The 14,624-nt window shown below is 38.8% G+C and overlaps 1 protein-coding gene across 5 annotated transcripts in view; it reads left to right on the forward strand.

The window, feature by feature from the left end:
- The window catches only part of MAPK6 (mitogen-activated protein kinase 6), a 40,867-nt gene that overhangs the window by 16,335 nt on the left and 9,908 nt on the right, over window positions 1-14,624 (forward strand). For all 5 annotated transcript variants that reach the window (XM_045201548.3, XM_045201547.3, XM_045201550.3 and 2 more), the window contains 2 exons: window positions 4,712-5,895; window positions 7,303-7,447. In XM_045201548.3, the coding sequence (XP_045057483.2) occupies window positions 5,341-5,895; window positions 7,303-7,447 (700 nt within the window). In that variant the 5' untranslated portion in view covers window positions 4,712-5,340. The remainder of the gene's footprint in view (window positions 1-4,711; window positions 5,896-7,302; window positions 7,448-14,624) is intronic.

The following is a 14,624-nucleotide window of genomic DNA, read 5'->3' on the forward strand; positions in this document are numbered from 1 at the left end:
AGGGAAGGGTGAATTTCCTATAACAACACCTCTCTGTGCCAGGGTTAGGAGACAGTCCTGGGTGACTATAAGTAGAGCTAAACCTTTCCCTTCTCTCCAGTAGCAACTGGGTTTTGGCTGAGAAGATGTGAGGCTGGCTGGATTCCAGTTAACTCAAATTACTTGACCCTGGAGAAGAGCAAAATAGGCAAGAGCTGTTGAGGAGAGAGGAGGGGGAGAGCTGTCAGCAAGTGTGATCAGGCCAGATGACCCTCATCAGCATTTAACCTGAGAAGCTGTGGAGTGGAAAATGGAAGAGAGACCAGAAAAGTAACCTTTATGTTTAAGGCCCTCATCTCAAACTTGCTTTGCACATCCAGGCTCCCTTATGACACAGGCCAAGTTGTAACTGGGTAAGAGAGGAAAGAAGACCCGTTTTCTATAGAATGGGGGTGATGGGGCAGAGTGCAGTTATTCTGCTATCTTATACTTTTTCATTTGCATTTTATAACTTTATTTCATACACTTAGACTTGACTCAGAATACCTGTATTTCTCTTGGTCTGGGGTTAGGCTAAATGACAAGAAAGCAAGTTAATTTACGGAAGAAAGGAATGCTTGATGAGACAGTTGTGTCTAATGCAGTTTCAGGGAACTGTCTTATAAACGTAGGAAGTTGCTACCCAGCCTGGGCTACATAGAGAACTTTTACCTCCATGTTGTGGTGGATCACTGAAAAAAGACCACTGGTAAAGCATACAGCCAACTGCACTCTTATAACCGATTCTCTGTACTTTGTATTCATCAAATTGTTAAAAACAGCAACATTGATTGACCTAACTAATTAAAGCTTAATTAATGATCTCTCTCCAAGCAGCACAGTATTGGCACTAGGTTAGTAGTAATGGATAACATTTGGCAGTAGAGAAATTGGAAGGATGGTGGGAAGGGCCGTTTTAAGTTACTGTACTTCTCAGTGTTCCTTTTCTTCCCTTGAAGTGTGTGGAAAGTGCAAAAGGAATGTGGAACCTCAGATCTTTCTTGAGCCTGAACTTTGCTTTTATGAAGTTAAACATGAAAGAGGTATAAATAGCAAATTTCTAGAGGTTGTTGATGTGGATGGAGAATGCTCTGACCAGTAATTTGCTGGTGGAGTTGAATTGTACCTGCTTGCTTTAGTGATGCCAAGGAACTCCGCGATTGATGCGAAAGATGGAGGTGGTTGGAGAGATCAGGATTTGGAATATACGGGTAACTGCTATAAGGGTCAAGGTGATAAGGATAAGGAGGAAGCTGTTTTCATGGTCACTAAGTGAGCATGGGAGGCTTATGCATTTTTTTGGCTCTTAAAGGCACACACACATCCTGACTTCCCTAATTAGGTCAGATCCACCCAGTGTGTAGGCTCTGATAGCATCCTGTACCATTCCTTGGTACCACTTGTTCCCTTTGCATTCCCCTTTTTCCTGTGTTACTTTATTGTTTGTCTCCAACCATACCGTAAACTCCATGAGGGCAGGGCTCAAGTTTATCTTTACTTACCATTTTATCCCTGGTTCCTAGTACAGTATATTGACAGGTACATAATATGTAATTAGCAAATACTTGCTGAATGGAGGGTGACTAAATTTGAAACATTTACTGGACACACTTTATCATGGAGAAGTATAACATTACCTTCAACTTACTGATTAAGGTGGGCTTACTTTCTAAGCTTCTGGATGAAAGGTGCTCCAGTAGCTTTTGGTCTAATGGATATTGAAGGACTTTGAAGACTACTACTCAGAATAATGAGGCAGATCACTGGGGAAGCACTGTTATCAATAATGGCTTCTTTTTCCCCCAACTTTTTTGATTGGCACAGTCCTCACTGTCTAGTGGAATTACAATTTTGTCAGTAAATGTTACCATCTCTCTTTAGAATGGTCTCATATTTCTGAAGGCTGTTGAAGACTTTCCGTACAGTCATCGTCTGAATCTGTTGATATAATGAGGACTTGGCAATTCTCAGCATAGACACAGGCTCCTCCTGCCTTCCCCAAGATGAAGTTTTACCCACTCTCTGCCCTTGTAAGTGCCGATCAGTCACTGAGATTTCTGAAACGGCATCTCCACCCTTTTACTTGTTTTTGGCCTTTGATGTTTCTTGGTCTCGCAAAAATTTAAAGGGGGCAGATGTGGATGGGAGGGGTTCTTGAGAACGATCTCATTCTTATGTCTCTAATCTGGCTGCAGTTCCTACGATAGTGCTATTCTGTCAGATAACGTGTCATTTTTGACAAAGCGTTATTTGTGCTTGACTGTGATTGCTCTATTAGTGAAGATGAAGCTTAAGAAAGTTCCTAGAGATTTTATTGTTCTTACGTCAATTTTATAGAATTGACTTTAAAATGTACATTTATAAAAAAAAACTTGACTGAGCTTTAAGGAATTTTCTACATTAGGGCAGGAAGGCAGGTGTGAATAACCACCCTATTTCAGGTTGAAACTAGAAATAAAAATTTCAGAGTACTGGAGCTTTTGAAAACTACTGCTTTTCTAAGATATTTAGTAGAAAATAAGAACTGTCAACATATATACAAATAGGAAAAATTGACAGGGGGCAAACAGTATGTATTAAAGCCTTGAAGTATTTTTTTAATTCAAAAGTTTATTTGCGCCCTGGCTGGTGTAGCTTAATGGACTGAGCACGGGCTGTGAACCAAAGGGTCGCAGGTTTGATTCCCAGTCAGGGCACATGCCTGGGTTGCAGGTCAGGTCCCCAGTAGAGGGCACGTGAAAAGCAACCACACATTGATATTTCTCTCCCTCTCCTTCTCCTTCCCTTCCCCTCTCTCTAAAAATAAATAAATAAAATTAAAAAGTTTATTTGCAAACTTTAGCTTTTACTACAGTTTTACTACATGTTTTACTACAAATAGACTGACAAGCTACAGAATTTTTAGGAGTCTGCTCTTTTTAAATCTGATTTCTGAGAAGCCCACAAAAACTTTCAGACAGAGGAAGCCATCTCTGTTATAGTAAAACAAAGAAAGCTATTATGCTATTGCCGTCCTTCACAATATTAAGCAGATACAAGAAGTGATCATATTTATTAGAAGAACTCAAGGATAGTAAATACTAATTTTTGTTAAATAGAGCTGCTGCCATAAGGATCATTTATCTACTTAGTCTCTATTAGTATCATCAGTTTCTCTTTTACACAGTAATTTTTCATGTTTGTTGACTTCTCAAAATTGAAGATTTGTTCAGGTTGAGGCAAGTGCTCTTACCATATTATATTTTTTAGAATATTGTATTTCCTCATGTGAACTATGTAGGAATATGAAGCAGGAGGGAAATTAAGCCAGATTCCCTATCGTACTATTTGAAAGCTTTAGTACTGTGAAGCAGCTGATGTGTTTGAGAGTCCTAGCGGTTCTCTTAAGCCACAGCTGAAGGTGATTGAAGTTCTCATTGCTTTTAAACGATTGGCCCTTTGAGTAAAGGAATTCTGCATCTGTATCACCTTTTTAGACCCAAAGTCAGCAACAGGAAGCTTTTCCATTTAGGGGCTAGGCTGTATTACTTGCATATACATTTAAATGAGCTACTACCCTGGCCTCCTAGCTATTTCTCTGGGATGCATACTCGCCTTCAGTGCTAGTCCCTCTGTCTGGAACAGTAACTTCTACATAACATCCCTGAGGCCCACCCACTCCTGAGCTCCCTCCAGTAGAGCTTTGTTCCAGTACGTGCAGAGGCATTCCCTAACCAACCCCCCTGCCCCCTTTGTTTTATTTTCCCCACACCACTTACTGCCTCTGACATCTGTGTGTCTTTGCTTGTCAGCCTGTTTTCCCCACTGTAATATGAGCTCTTCGCATACATACCACTCAGCTCTATAAGATTCTAATAATTTGTCATACTTCAGTTTTTCAAGAAGAAATAACACATTATAGAGATATATTTAAGCATACTGTGTAATCCTACTCTGATCCTAATTCCTTCCCTAATTCTCCAAGGACATTGTTATGAATTTGTTATCAATCTCATGTATGTTTTTTATACTTTTGGTACATACATATGCACCCATAAAATAGCATTATTTTGCATATTTATGAACCTGATATAACTGGTTTCAGCATGCACATTTCCATCTGCAATTTACTTTTTAAATTTAGTGTATATTTAGTGATTTCAACCATCTCTGTTCATTTTTATTATTATAGTAGTCCACTAAATGAATATAACTCTTTTTTTCTGTATTCTATTGTTGAAAGTTTAGTTGTCTTTAGTATTTTGCTACTACAAAAAACATGAGCATTTTGTATGTTGTCAAGCATTTCTGTAGGAAGTGTTCCTTGAAGGGAAATTGCCAAGTCAAGTGGATTGTTTGTTCTTTTGTGTTACTAATGTTTTAACCATCAAAAAATTCTGAAGAATTCCGTAAAAATATTCTGAACTTCCCTTCCTTTACTCATTGGCTTTTAAGAAATGATACAACCTAATGGGCCTAAATATTACAAAGAACCTAGTGTGGTGAGATCTGGAGTCTGAGCCAACACATGGGAATTACCTACAACACAGATAGCTATTTCTGATTGAAGGTAATCTTAACGTTTAGTGACTATAAAATAAGTTGAATGTACCAGTAGTAGTTTATAGCTAAATGCCCAATTCGTGTCATTTAGAGTTGAAGAAAAGAGCATTTCCTGCAATGGTAACTATTTTCCTTTTTTCTCATCCCCTAGGTTGTATCAGAGTAAGATGGACGGTAGCTTTGACTGTGATTGTGGTGAGCTGGAGCCACCTGATCACTAACAAAAGACATCTGTTAACCAACAGCTGCCAGGGCTTCCTGTTGAAATATACAGCAACAAAGGAAGAAAAGCAAAACGGAAATAGTGCTTACTGGCACCTTAGAACGATGCTGCTCAGGACCAGTCCAACACTGAATGTATCTGCACTGTGAGGAGAATGTTCATAGAAGCCTGTTGTGTGCATATTTATTCACATTTTTGTTAAATGTTAAATCGTTTAGCACAGTAAATCTGAGTGCATAGTATGTCATTTCATTCCGTTTGAGTTTCTCGAGTGTTTTCTTTAGATGTCTGCAGAGTTGCTGCCCCTTTCTTGAACTATGAGTACTGCAATCTATTTAATTCTCAATATGAGGAGAGCTTTTTGAGCTTTATATCTAAGGGGAACTCAACGGGCCTGGTTGGCATATGCAATGAACATCAAGAAACCATCTTGCTGTGGAAGCAAAATTATTTTTCTTCTCCCTTTTTGAAAGATCTTTCCTTTTGATGCCAGTTTTCTTCCTTGTTTACACAAGTTCAACAATTCGAAAGGAAAAGGCAATAGTAAGAGTTTCAAAATGGCAGAGAAATTTGAAAGTCTTATGAACATTCATGGTTTTGATCTGGGCTCTAGGTATATGGACTTAAAACCATTGGGTTGTGGAGGCAATGGCTTGGTTTTTTCTGCTGTAGACAATGACTGTGACAAAAGAGTAGCCATCAAGAAAATTGTCCTTACTGATCCCCAGAGTGTCAAACATGCTCTACGTGAAATCAAAATTATCAGAAGACTTGACCATGATAACATTGTGAAAGTGTTTGAAATTCTTGGTCCCAGTGGAAGCCAGTTAACAGACGATGTGGGCTCTCTTACCGAACAGAACAGTGTTTACATTGTTCAGGAGTACATGGAGACAGACTTGGCTAATGTGCTCGAGCAGGGCCCTTTACTGGAAGAGCATGCCCGGCTTTTCATGTATCAGCTGCTACGAGGGCTCAAATATATTCACTCTGCAAACGTACTGCACAGAGATCTCAAACCAGCTAATCTTTTCATTAACACTGAAGACTTGGTGCTGAAGATAGGTGACTTTGGTCTTGCGCGGATCATGGATCCCCATTATTCCCATAAGGTACGTGGAAAGCCGGCTGAGACAGACCTTTACTCCATACATCATTAGAAATAGGTACTTTTGTATTTCCTTTACATATTGGTGGCAGAATTTCTAGTTAGTTGTATTAAACTTTACATAGTACCTTTTCTTCTGATAGAGATCTTTCATTCACAATCTCCTATGTTTGAAGTGAAGGTTAAGTGGGTATCTAATTAAATACGAATTCCTAAAAGTGTATGGTTATTTATTATAATTGAAATTCTTCCTTATTTAAAAGTAAAATGCATTCTTCTGTATTTAGGGCAGAAGTGTGGTCTTACCTGAAGGTAAGAGAAGATGCTATTTCAAATTTAAGGTCTTTTGTTTCTTTGAGTCTATAAAGTAGGCAGTAAGACTAGCCAAAAGGATTCACGGTAGCTTTGCCTTAGGTAACTTGCTTTCGTACAAGAAGTTAATATTTTCCAAGTCAAACCCTGGTCTTTTAGTTTTCAAATGAGATGATGTGCAGGACTCTGATGTTTAAAATATAAAAGTGGAGCTGCTTTGGTTGTAAAGTGCCCCTAGGAGTCCTGCTTGCTTGGCTCCCGTAGCACGTGTCTAAAATCTTTTCATTTGTGTATCATCTCATGTTAAGTATAACTTAATTAAAAAAAACCCAATAACATAGAAATTGAGTATTAAAATGAAATGGATAACCACACCCTCTTTATGGGTAACCATGAAGTATTGTGGAGAGAACACTGAACAACTGAACAGAGTTACACTATTAAAAATTGAATTCCATTTCTACATCCATCTGAGCTATATGACTTTTAGGCAGATTCCTTATCTCTCTGTTATTACCCCTGCAGATGGAATTAATACCTACCTTCACAATTTCTCAGGGTTATTTTGAGGATGAAATAAGGCAATATATGTATAACTGTTTTTGTCAAATGCTTTATAAACATAAAGTAGTAAAGTTGGTTACAGATGAGCTGTGTAGTAGAGCCTGGTCCCCTGGGTTGTCAGTAAGGAGGTTGGCGCTGGTTTATAAGTGGCACCTCTGGTGCTCTTTCCTACCTTTCGTTGATTTGAAGCATACCTGCTCCTTAATTAACAAGACTTACAGTGAAAAATGGCTTCTGTTCTGGAACATGTTTCAGATGTATAGCTTAGAATTATAGTATATTTTGGTAAGCATCGTAAGATGATGCTCACATCATCTTATAGATGGTATACCCCAGAGGAAGTTTAGCCTCAAAATTGCAAGAGCCTTGAAAATAGGCATAGAACTCAACAGTATTGTTTTAAGATTTAACAATTATGCGTTTTCATGGTTTTTTTTTTTTTTTTGTAGATCAAGGATTCTTTGATGAATCAAGTTTCATGTACTGTTCTTCAGCTACAGTAAAAATTTAAAGTATGTTTTTGTTTCTTTTGCAGGGTCATCTTTCTGAAGGATTGGTTACTAAATGGTACAGATCTCCACGCCTTTTACTTTCTCCTAATAACTATACTAAAGCCATTGACATGTGGGCTGCAGGCTGCATCTTTGCTGAAATGCTGACTGGTAAAACCCTCTTTGCAGGTTAGAAATTTAAAATATATGGGGAAAAATTCCCAAGAGAAATAATTTTGCATATATCTGTGAGGAAAGATTTATAACAATTTATTATAGTCTGGAATATTAAAATGTAAAATGGTGTTTTTAATATTTAAAAAATTGAGAAAACTTATTTACATATTCACTGAATTGTTCACTCAGTAAATTTAGTCAGAATTCTAGTGTTCTTTTATATATATTCTTTTTTTAAAGATTTATTTATTTATTTACTTTTAGAAAGAGGGAAGGGAGGGAGAAAGAGAGGGAAATAAATATCAATGTGTGGTTGCCTCTTGTGCGCCTCCTACTTGGAGACCTGGCCCCTGCAACCCAGGCATGTGCCCTGATTGTGAATTGAACCGGCAACCTTTGGTTTGCAGGCTGATACTCAATCCACTGAGCCACACCAGCCAGGGCTATATATATTATTTCTTAAACATAATTTTATGTTTCATTGCTCCATAATACTTGGTAATCTCTGTTACATGGTATGTGAATTTGTCTTGTGCTGTCAGTTTTTGTCACTTCCTGGTGAAATTTTTGAGCTATTATTAAAAATCTAGTAATTCCTTTTTTGTCTGCCCTGCCCAGTCATCCCTGTTGGTTGAGCTGCCATATCCTGTTACCTGACTACTGTGACCTTTCAGAAACAACCATACAAGTAATTTTTTGCTGAGTTTAGTGCCGTGAGGGACTCTGAAGTGTAAGAGAGGGAATTTAGTCAAGAGGGGAAGAAGTGAATAATCCATGAAAAACACCTGCTATATATCATATAGCAAAGTATGAGTCTGTATAAAATTACCTAATACAGCCTATAAGAGTTGCAAACTTAGAGAAGCTACATCTGTGATAGCTGGAACAGAAGGCATAAAGGAGTCAGGATTTTTCACTACATAGGGATAGTGAAGAATTTTAATAGGTGAAAAGAGAGAAAAAAGTAGTATCTCTAAGGGTATCTGTGTCAATAAGAGCATGAGCCTGGTATGCTTATGAGTTAGTGAGAAAAGTTTGATGAAAGCAAGGTATCAAAAGATAATGAAGCTATTTATATCTAATTAAGATGGGCCAGAATACTTAGAAAGTAGGCAGAAGAGTTTCCATTTGAAAAACTTGGAAATAGTAAGGTACTGAAGATAGTTTTAGAGAAGTGAGGTAATGGTGATTTAGGTCTTTTCCTCTCTTCTGGCATTACGTTTTGCCCCTCTCTAAACAATCTTGGAATGGCCTTCCCAACACTCCCAGTTTGTGCCAAGAGCAAAAGGAGGGGAATAGAGTAGAGTCTGCTTACAAAAGAAGGGTTAACGAAAGAAAGATTAGTGTGCATAAGAGAGCATTGTTGAAGAAAGGATGGTATGTATAAATGCTGTTAAATTTTTTTAATACTGATTACTTGTCGTAGCCCACAGCTTACATAACATTAACCAATCCTTTGTAATTTTCTCCTAAATTTATTTAAAATTTCTCTCAATGTGTGATAGTGATTGAATTTCATTGTAGAAAGCTGAGAAAATACCAGTGATTACAAGACACTAAATTTTTAAGTGGATTGAATTTTTTCCAAGGCATAATAGTGTAATTAGAGGTTATAGTCCTGATATTCCAGCACCTTTGTCATTTATAAAGTAATTATTGTATTATTTGTTGTAGTGTGACAAATTACCTCAAAACTTAGCGGCTTAAACAACAGTTATTATTTCGTAGTTTCCATGGGTCAGGAATTTGCGGGTGGCTTAGCCAGGTAGTTTTAGCTCAGATTTGCGTAGTGAAGATGGTGGTTGAGACTGCTGTCACTTGAAGCCTTGCCTGAGTAGGAGGCTCCACTTCTAGATAACTTACTCACATGATGTTAGCAGGAGTCCTCAGTTCTCACCATGTGGGCTTCTCCATAGGATTGGCTGGGTGTCTTCACAATATGGCACCTAGTTTCCTCCAGAAGACTTAGTGACCCAGAAGAGAGAGCAAAGAAAGTTAACATCTTTTTAAAAATTGTTTCAAAATATAATTCACAGACTTCCAGTCAAGATGGAGGTGTAGGTAGACATGCTTCACCTCCTGGTGCAACCACAAAAAGAATTACAACTAAATCTCAAAACCAATAACACCGAGAACTTTAGAAAAAAATAGAACTGTGTGGAAGTCCAACAACCAAAGATGTAAAGGAGCCACATTCATCCAGATGGGTAGGAGGAGCAGAGAGGCGAGGAGACACAGTGTGGTGCAGAGAGGTGGTGGTGGCAGTTGAACAGGCCCAGGTGGTCCCACATTCATGTGTGGTGGATAAAAATCAGGAGGGATTCCTTGGGAGTGAGCAATCCCAGCCCCAGGCCAGACGATACAACCTAGGTTTTCAGTGCCAGGAAGATAAATCCCCATAACTTCTGACTGTAAAAACCAATAGGGGTTGAGGCAGTGGGAAAAAAATGCCAGATTTTCAGGAAACTCTGCTTAAAGGGCCCACATGGTCTTAAAACGTATGCAAACCCATCCACACTGGGATTCAATACCAGGGCAACAGATGGAAGGGTGCCAGTCACATATGGGCAATGGGTCAAGTGACTGGAAATGGGGTGAGTGTCAGGCAAACCCGCAGAACCAGGCAGTGGCACAGGGAGCCACCCCCCCACAAAGAGCCACAAAGCTGTGAAGCAGATTGCCCCACCCTGGTGATTACCTAAGGCTTTGCTTCACAGAATTTACAGGTGCCTTTTACAGGGAGTCAAAGCAGCTCTACCTGTGAATTAACACAGAAACAAACACAGGGAGGCTGCCAAATTGAGGAGACAAAAAAAATGGCTCAAATGAAAGGACAGAACAAAACCCCAGGAAAAGAACTAAATGAAACAGAGCCAATCTATCAGATGCAGAGATCAAAACACTGGTGATCAGGATGCTCAAAGAACTCATTGAGTAGGGCAACAACATAAAGGAAGAAGTGACGTTTATACTATGTGAAATAAAGAAAAATCTACAGGGAACCAACAGTGTGGGGAAGGAAGCCAGGATTCAAACCAACTATTTGGAATAGAAGGAAGAAACAAACATTCAACCAGAACAGAAAGGAGAAACAAGAATAAAAAAAACAACAACAAGGGTATTATAAGAAGACTCTGGGACATCACCAAACATGCCAGTATACATATCACAGGGATGCCAGAAGGAGTAAAGGAGGAGCAAGAAATTGAAAACTTATTTGAAAAAATAATGAAAGAAAATTTCTCTAATGTGGCAAAGGAAATAGACATGTCCAGGAAGCACAGAGAGACCCAAACAAGTTGGACCCAAAGAGGACTACAGCAAGACACATCATAATTAAAATGCCAAAGATCAAAGATAAAGATAGAATCTTAAAAGCAGCAAGAGAAAAGCAGAGAGTTACCTACAGAGGAGTTCCCATAAGACTATCAGCTGATTTCTCAAAAACTTTGCAGGCACGAAGGCACTGGCAAGAAGTATTCAAAGTGATGAAAAGCAAGGATCTACAACTTAGATTACTCTAGCCAGCAAAGCTATCATTTAGAATGGAAGGGCGTTAAAGTGCTTCCCAGACAAGGTAAAGCTAAAGGAGTTCACCATTATCAAGCCATTATTACATGAAATGTTAAAGGGCCTTATTTAAGAAAAAGAAGAGCCCTGGCTAGAGTGGCTCAATGGATTGAGTTCTGGCCAGTGAACCAAAGGATCTCTGGTTCGATTCCCAGTGAAGGTGCCTGCCTGGGTTTCAGGGCATGTAAGAGGCAACCACACATCGATGTTTCTCCCTCTTTTTCTCCTCCTCTTCCCCTCTCTCAGAAAATAAGTAAATAAAATCTTTAAAAAAAAAAGATCAAAACCATGAACATTAAAAAGGCAACAAATTCACAACTATTAACAACTGAATCTAAACAAAACAAAACAAACTAAGCAAGCAATCTGAATAGGAACAGAATCATAGGTATGGAGATCATTGGAGAGTTTTCACCTGGGAGGGAGAAAGGAGAGAACAGGGGTGGGGGAGAAGGTGCAGGGATTAAAAAGCATAATTGGTAGGTACAAAACAGGCAGGGGGATGTTAAGAATAGTATAGGAAATGGAGAAGCCAAAGAACTTAACATGCATAACCTATGGACATGAAGTAAGGTGGGGGGGTATAGCTGGAGGGAAAGGGGTACTGGGTGGAGGGGTGATGTGGACTCTGACCAGCAGTGTCCACGGTGTTGTGGATGCAACGAACAAATTCACATGGACTGCAGAAGTCCTATGGAGAAAAAGGGATGGCATGGCCACTCTCTGAGTGAGAGAGCGTCCTGACCCTTGCCTGGACAGGCTTTTATTGCTTTTCTGGGAGCATTACCTCAAGGAAGGTCTTCATCATTCTCAGGCAGTAAGGATCAAACAATAGATAACATTCAAAGAATGCTGAAGGCTTATTCTGAGTCAGGGTCAGTTAGCTAAAGGGCTATAAAACTTTGGGAAACAAACTCATTGCATTCTTGGACCCTTATCAGAAAACTGAGGACATTCTTACCAAAGCAGGTTTCACAGGATTTTAAGTATTCTTTCTTAGGCCTGATACCCTAGGGAACCACCCATTCCTGCCCAGGGCTGCACCGCCCTCCCGCATTGTTTAAGGCTTAAGTCAGGGGAAATAAGGCAGCCAAGAGATTAGGAGACTTCTTACAGAGGAATGAGGATTCAGGCTGTGTCAAAGCCAAGGGGCGAGGGTCCATCACCCCTTTTTCTATAGCCCCCCAAGTCCTTCCCTGAGGGCCCCTTCGTGCCCATGCCTGTCTTAGGTCGTCCCTCCCTTGAGGAATCTTAACCGTCATTGGCTAACGGGTCATTTGCCTACTGTAATATAATAATATATACTTTAAAAAAGATATAATTCACATACCATAAAAGTCACCCACTTAAAATATACAGTTCAGTATTTTTAAAGTATAGTCACAAGGTCTTGTAACCATCTAATTTTAGAACATTTTTTTCCTTCTAAAAGATACTTTGTAACATTAGCAGTCATGTGATAACTCTGTGTTTACCTTTTTGAAGAAATGCCAGACCACTTTCCAAAGCAGTTGTACCATTTTACATTCCCATTAGCAATATATGAGTTCCAATTTCTCCACATTCTCACCAAGACTTATTTAAAGTCTTGTCTGTCCTATTCTCTGCCTTTTTGGATGTGAGGTAGTGATAGGAAGTAGTATTTCATTGTGGTTTTGATTTGCATTTCCGTAATGACTAATGATGTTGAGCATATGTTTATTGGCCTTACCTTCTTTGGAGAAATATCTGTCCAGACCCATCGACTACTTCTGAATGGGTTGTCTTTTTATAATTGATGTGTAAGAATTCTTTACATGTACTGGATATAGATCACTTACCAAATACACGGTTTGCATGTATTTTCTCCCATTCTTCAGGTTATCCTTTCATTTTCTTTATTGTGTCTTTTGAGACACAGAAGATTTTAACTCTGATTAAGTCAAATTTATCTGTTTGGCTTTTTTTTTTTTTTTTGTCACTTCTGCTTTTGGTGTCATATCTATGAAACTATTGCCTAATCCCTAAGAGTTTTATAGTTTTAGCTTTTACTTATTTAAATTGATCTTAGAGCGGAAAGGAGGTGGGATGGGGGAGAGAGAGAAAGTGAAACATTTGTTGTTCCACTTACTTACACATTCATTGGTTGCTTCCTGTATATTCCCTGACTGGAGATTAAACCCGCAACCTTGGCATATTGGGACTATGCTCTAACCACCTCAGCTGCCCGGCCAGGGCTGTAGTTTTAGCTTTTACATTTAGGTCTGTGATCCATTGTGAGTTAAGCTTTATGCATGGTGTGAGGTAAGGGTTCAACCCCATTCTTTTACATGTTAATTGTCTAGTTATTTCAGCACCATTTGTGCAAAATATTATTTTTTCTTCATTGGATTGTTCTGACCCTCTTGTCAAAAATTAGTTGGCCAGGAATGCAAAATATCTTTCTGTGACCTAGTCTCAAAAGCAGCACACTGTCACTTCAGCTTTATTTTGTGTTAGTAGCAAGTCACTAAGTACACCTCACACTCAAGGGGAGGGGAATTGTATTCCACCCTTTGAAGGGAAGAGTATCAAAGCATTTGTGGACATATTTTAAAGCCACCACAATAATATTGTATCAAGAAAACAAAAAAATAATTTGTTTAATTTAGAATCATTAGATCATGCTCCAAGTTGTGTGAAATGGGGTTGGAATTTATGGCTGTATTGATTATACAAAGGTGGTGTGTTTTTAAATGTTCATTTGGCATGTTCACACTGCTAATGAATAGCAATAAAAGGAATTAGATTAAAAAACCCATCTCTGAGAAACATAATTTTGATTGTAAACCCGTGTAAACTTGAAACATTTAATGGAATTGTGGAATTACCTGAAAGATCCAGTTGTGGTTTCCATCTAATGCTTTATTGGTGGATTTGTGAACATTCAATAAAAATAGCATGAGGGAGAGCTAAGTGTTCTAGGTGTCGGCCTCAAATGAACAGAGCAACAAATGGCAAGTACTAAGCATTCATTGGAAATCTGCATTGTTAACCTATAGGTAGTGTCCTAGTCTTATTATTTTTTGGTTCAACCTAATATATCCATTGGATGTCTCATAGCTTCTCACATTTCACCTTTCCAAAACTGAACTCCTCATATTTCTCCCTCATACTTTTTCTTTTTGCTGTCTTCCTTATCATAGTAGATCAAAACCGCTTTTTACTTGTTCAAACCAAAATCTTGGCATTGGCCTTCACCTTTGTTAGTACAGATCCTGTGAGCTTCTTCTCCAAAATATACCCAGAATCTAACTGCTTATTATCTTCATCACTACCCCCAGTTCAGTCAACCATTAATGTCTTTCCTGGTCTAATGCAGGACCATCTAACTAGCTTTCCTGCTTCAATATTTGCTATCTGTAGTCTAGTTACCTCATAGCAACTATAGTAGTTCTCTGAAAACAAAATCAGATCATGTAATTTCCCTGCTCAGACTCTGTAATGGCTTCCTGTCCAATTCAGGATAAAGCAGACCCTTTGTATTCTGGTGCCACAGTGACCTCACGCCTGTTATTTCCGCCAAGCCATCCATTTCAGCTACACTTGCCTGATTGTTTCTTATACATGCCAAGTCTACTATCTCCTCAGGGCCTTAGGC

The sequence above is a fragment of the Desmodus rotundus genome, chromosome 7 (genome assembly GCF_022682495.2).
Source record: "Desmodus rotundus isolate HL8 chromosome 7, HLdesRot8A.1, whole genome shotgun sequence".
Classification (NCBI taxonomy): Eukaryota; Metazoa; Chordata; class Mammalia; order Chiroptera; family Phyllostomidae; genus Desmodus; species Desmodus rotundus.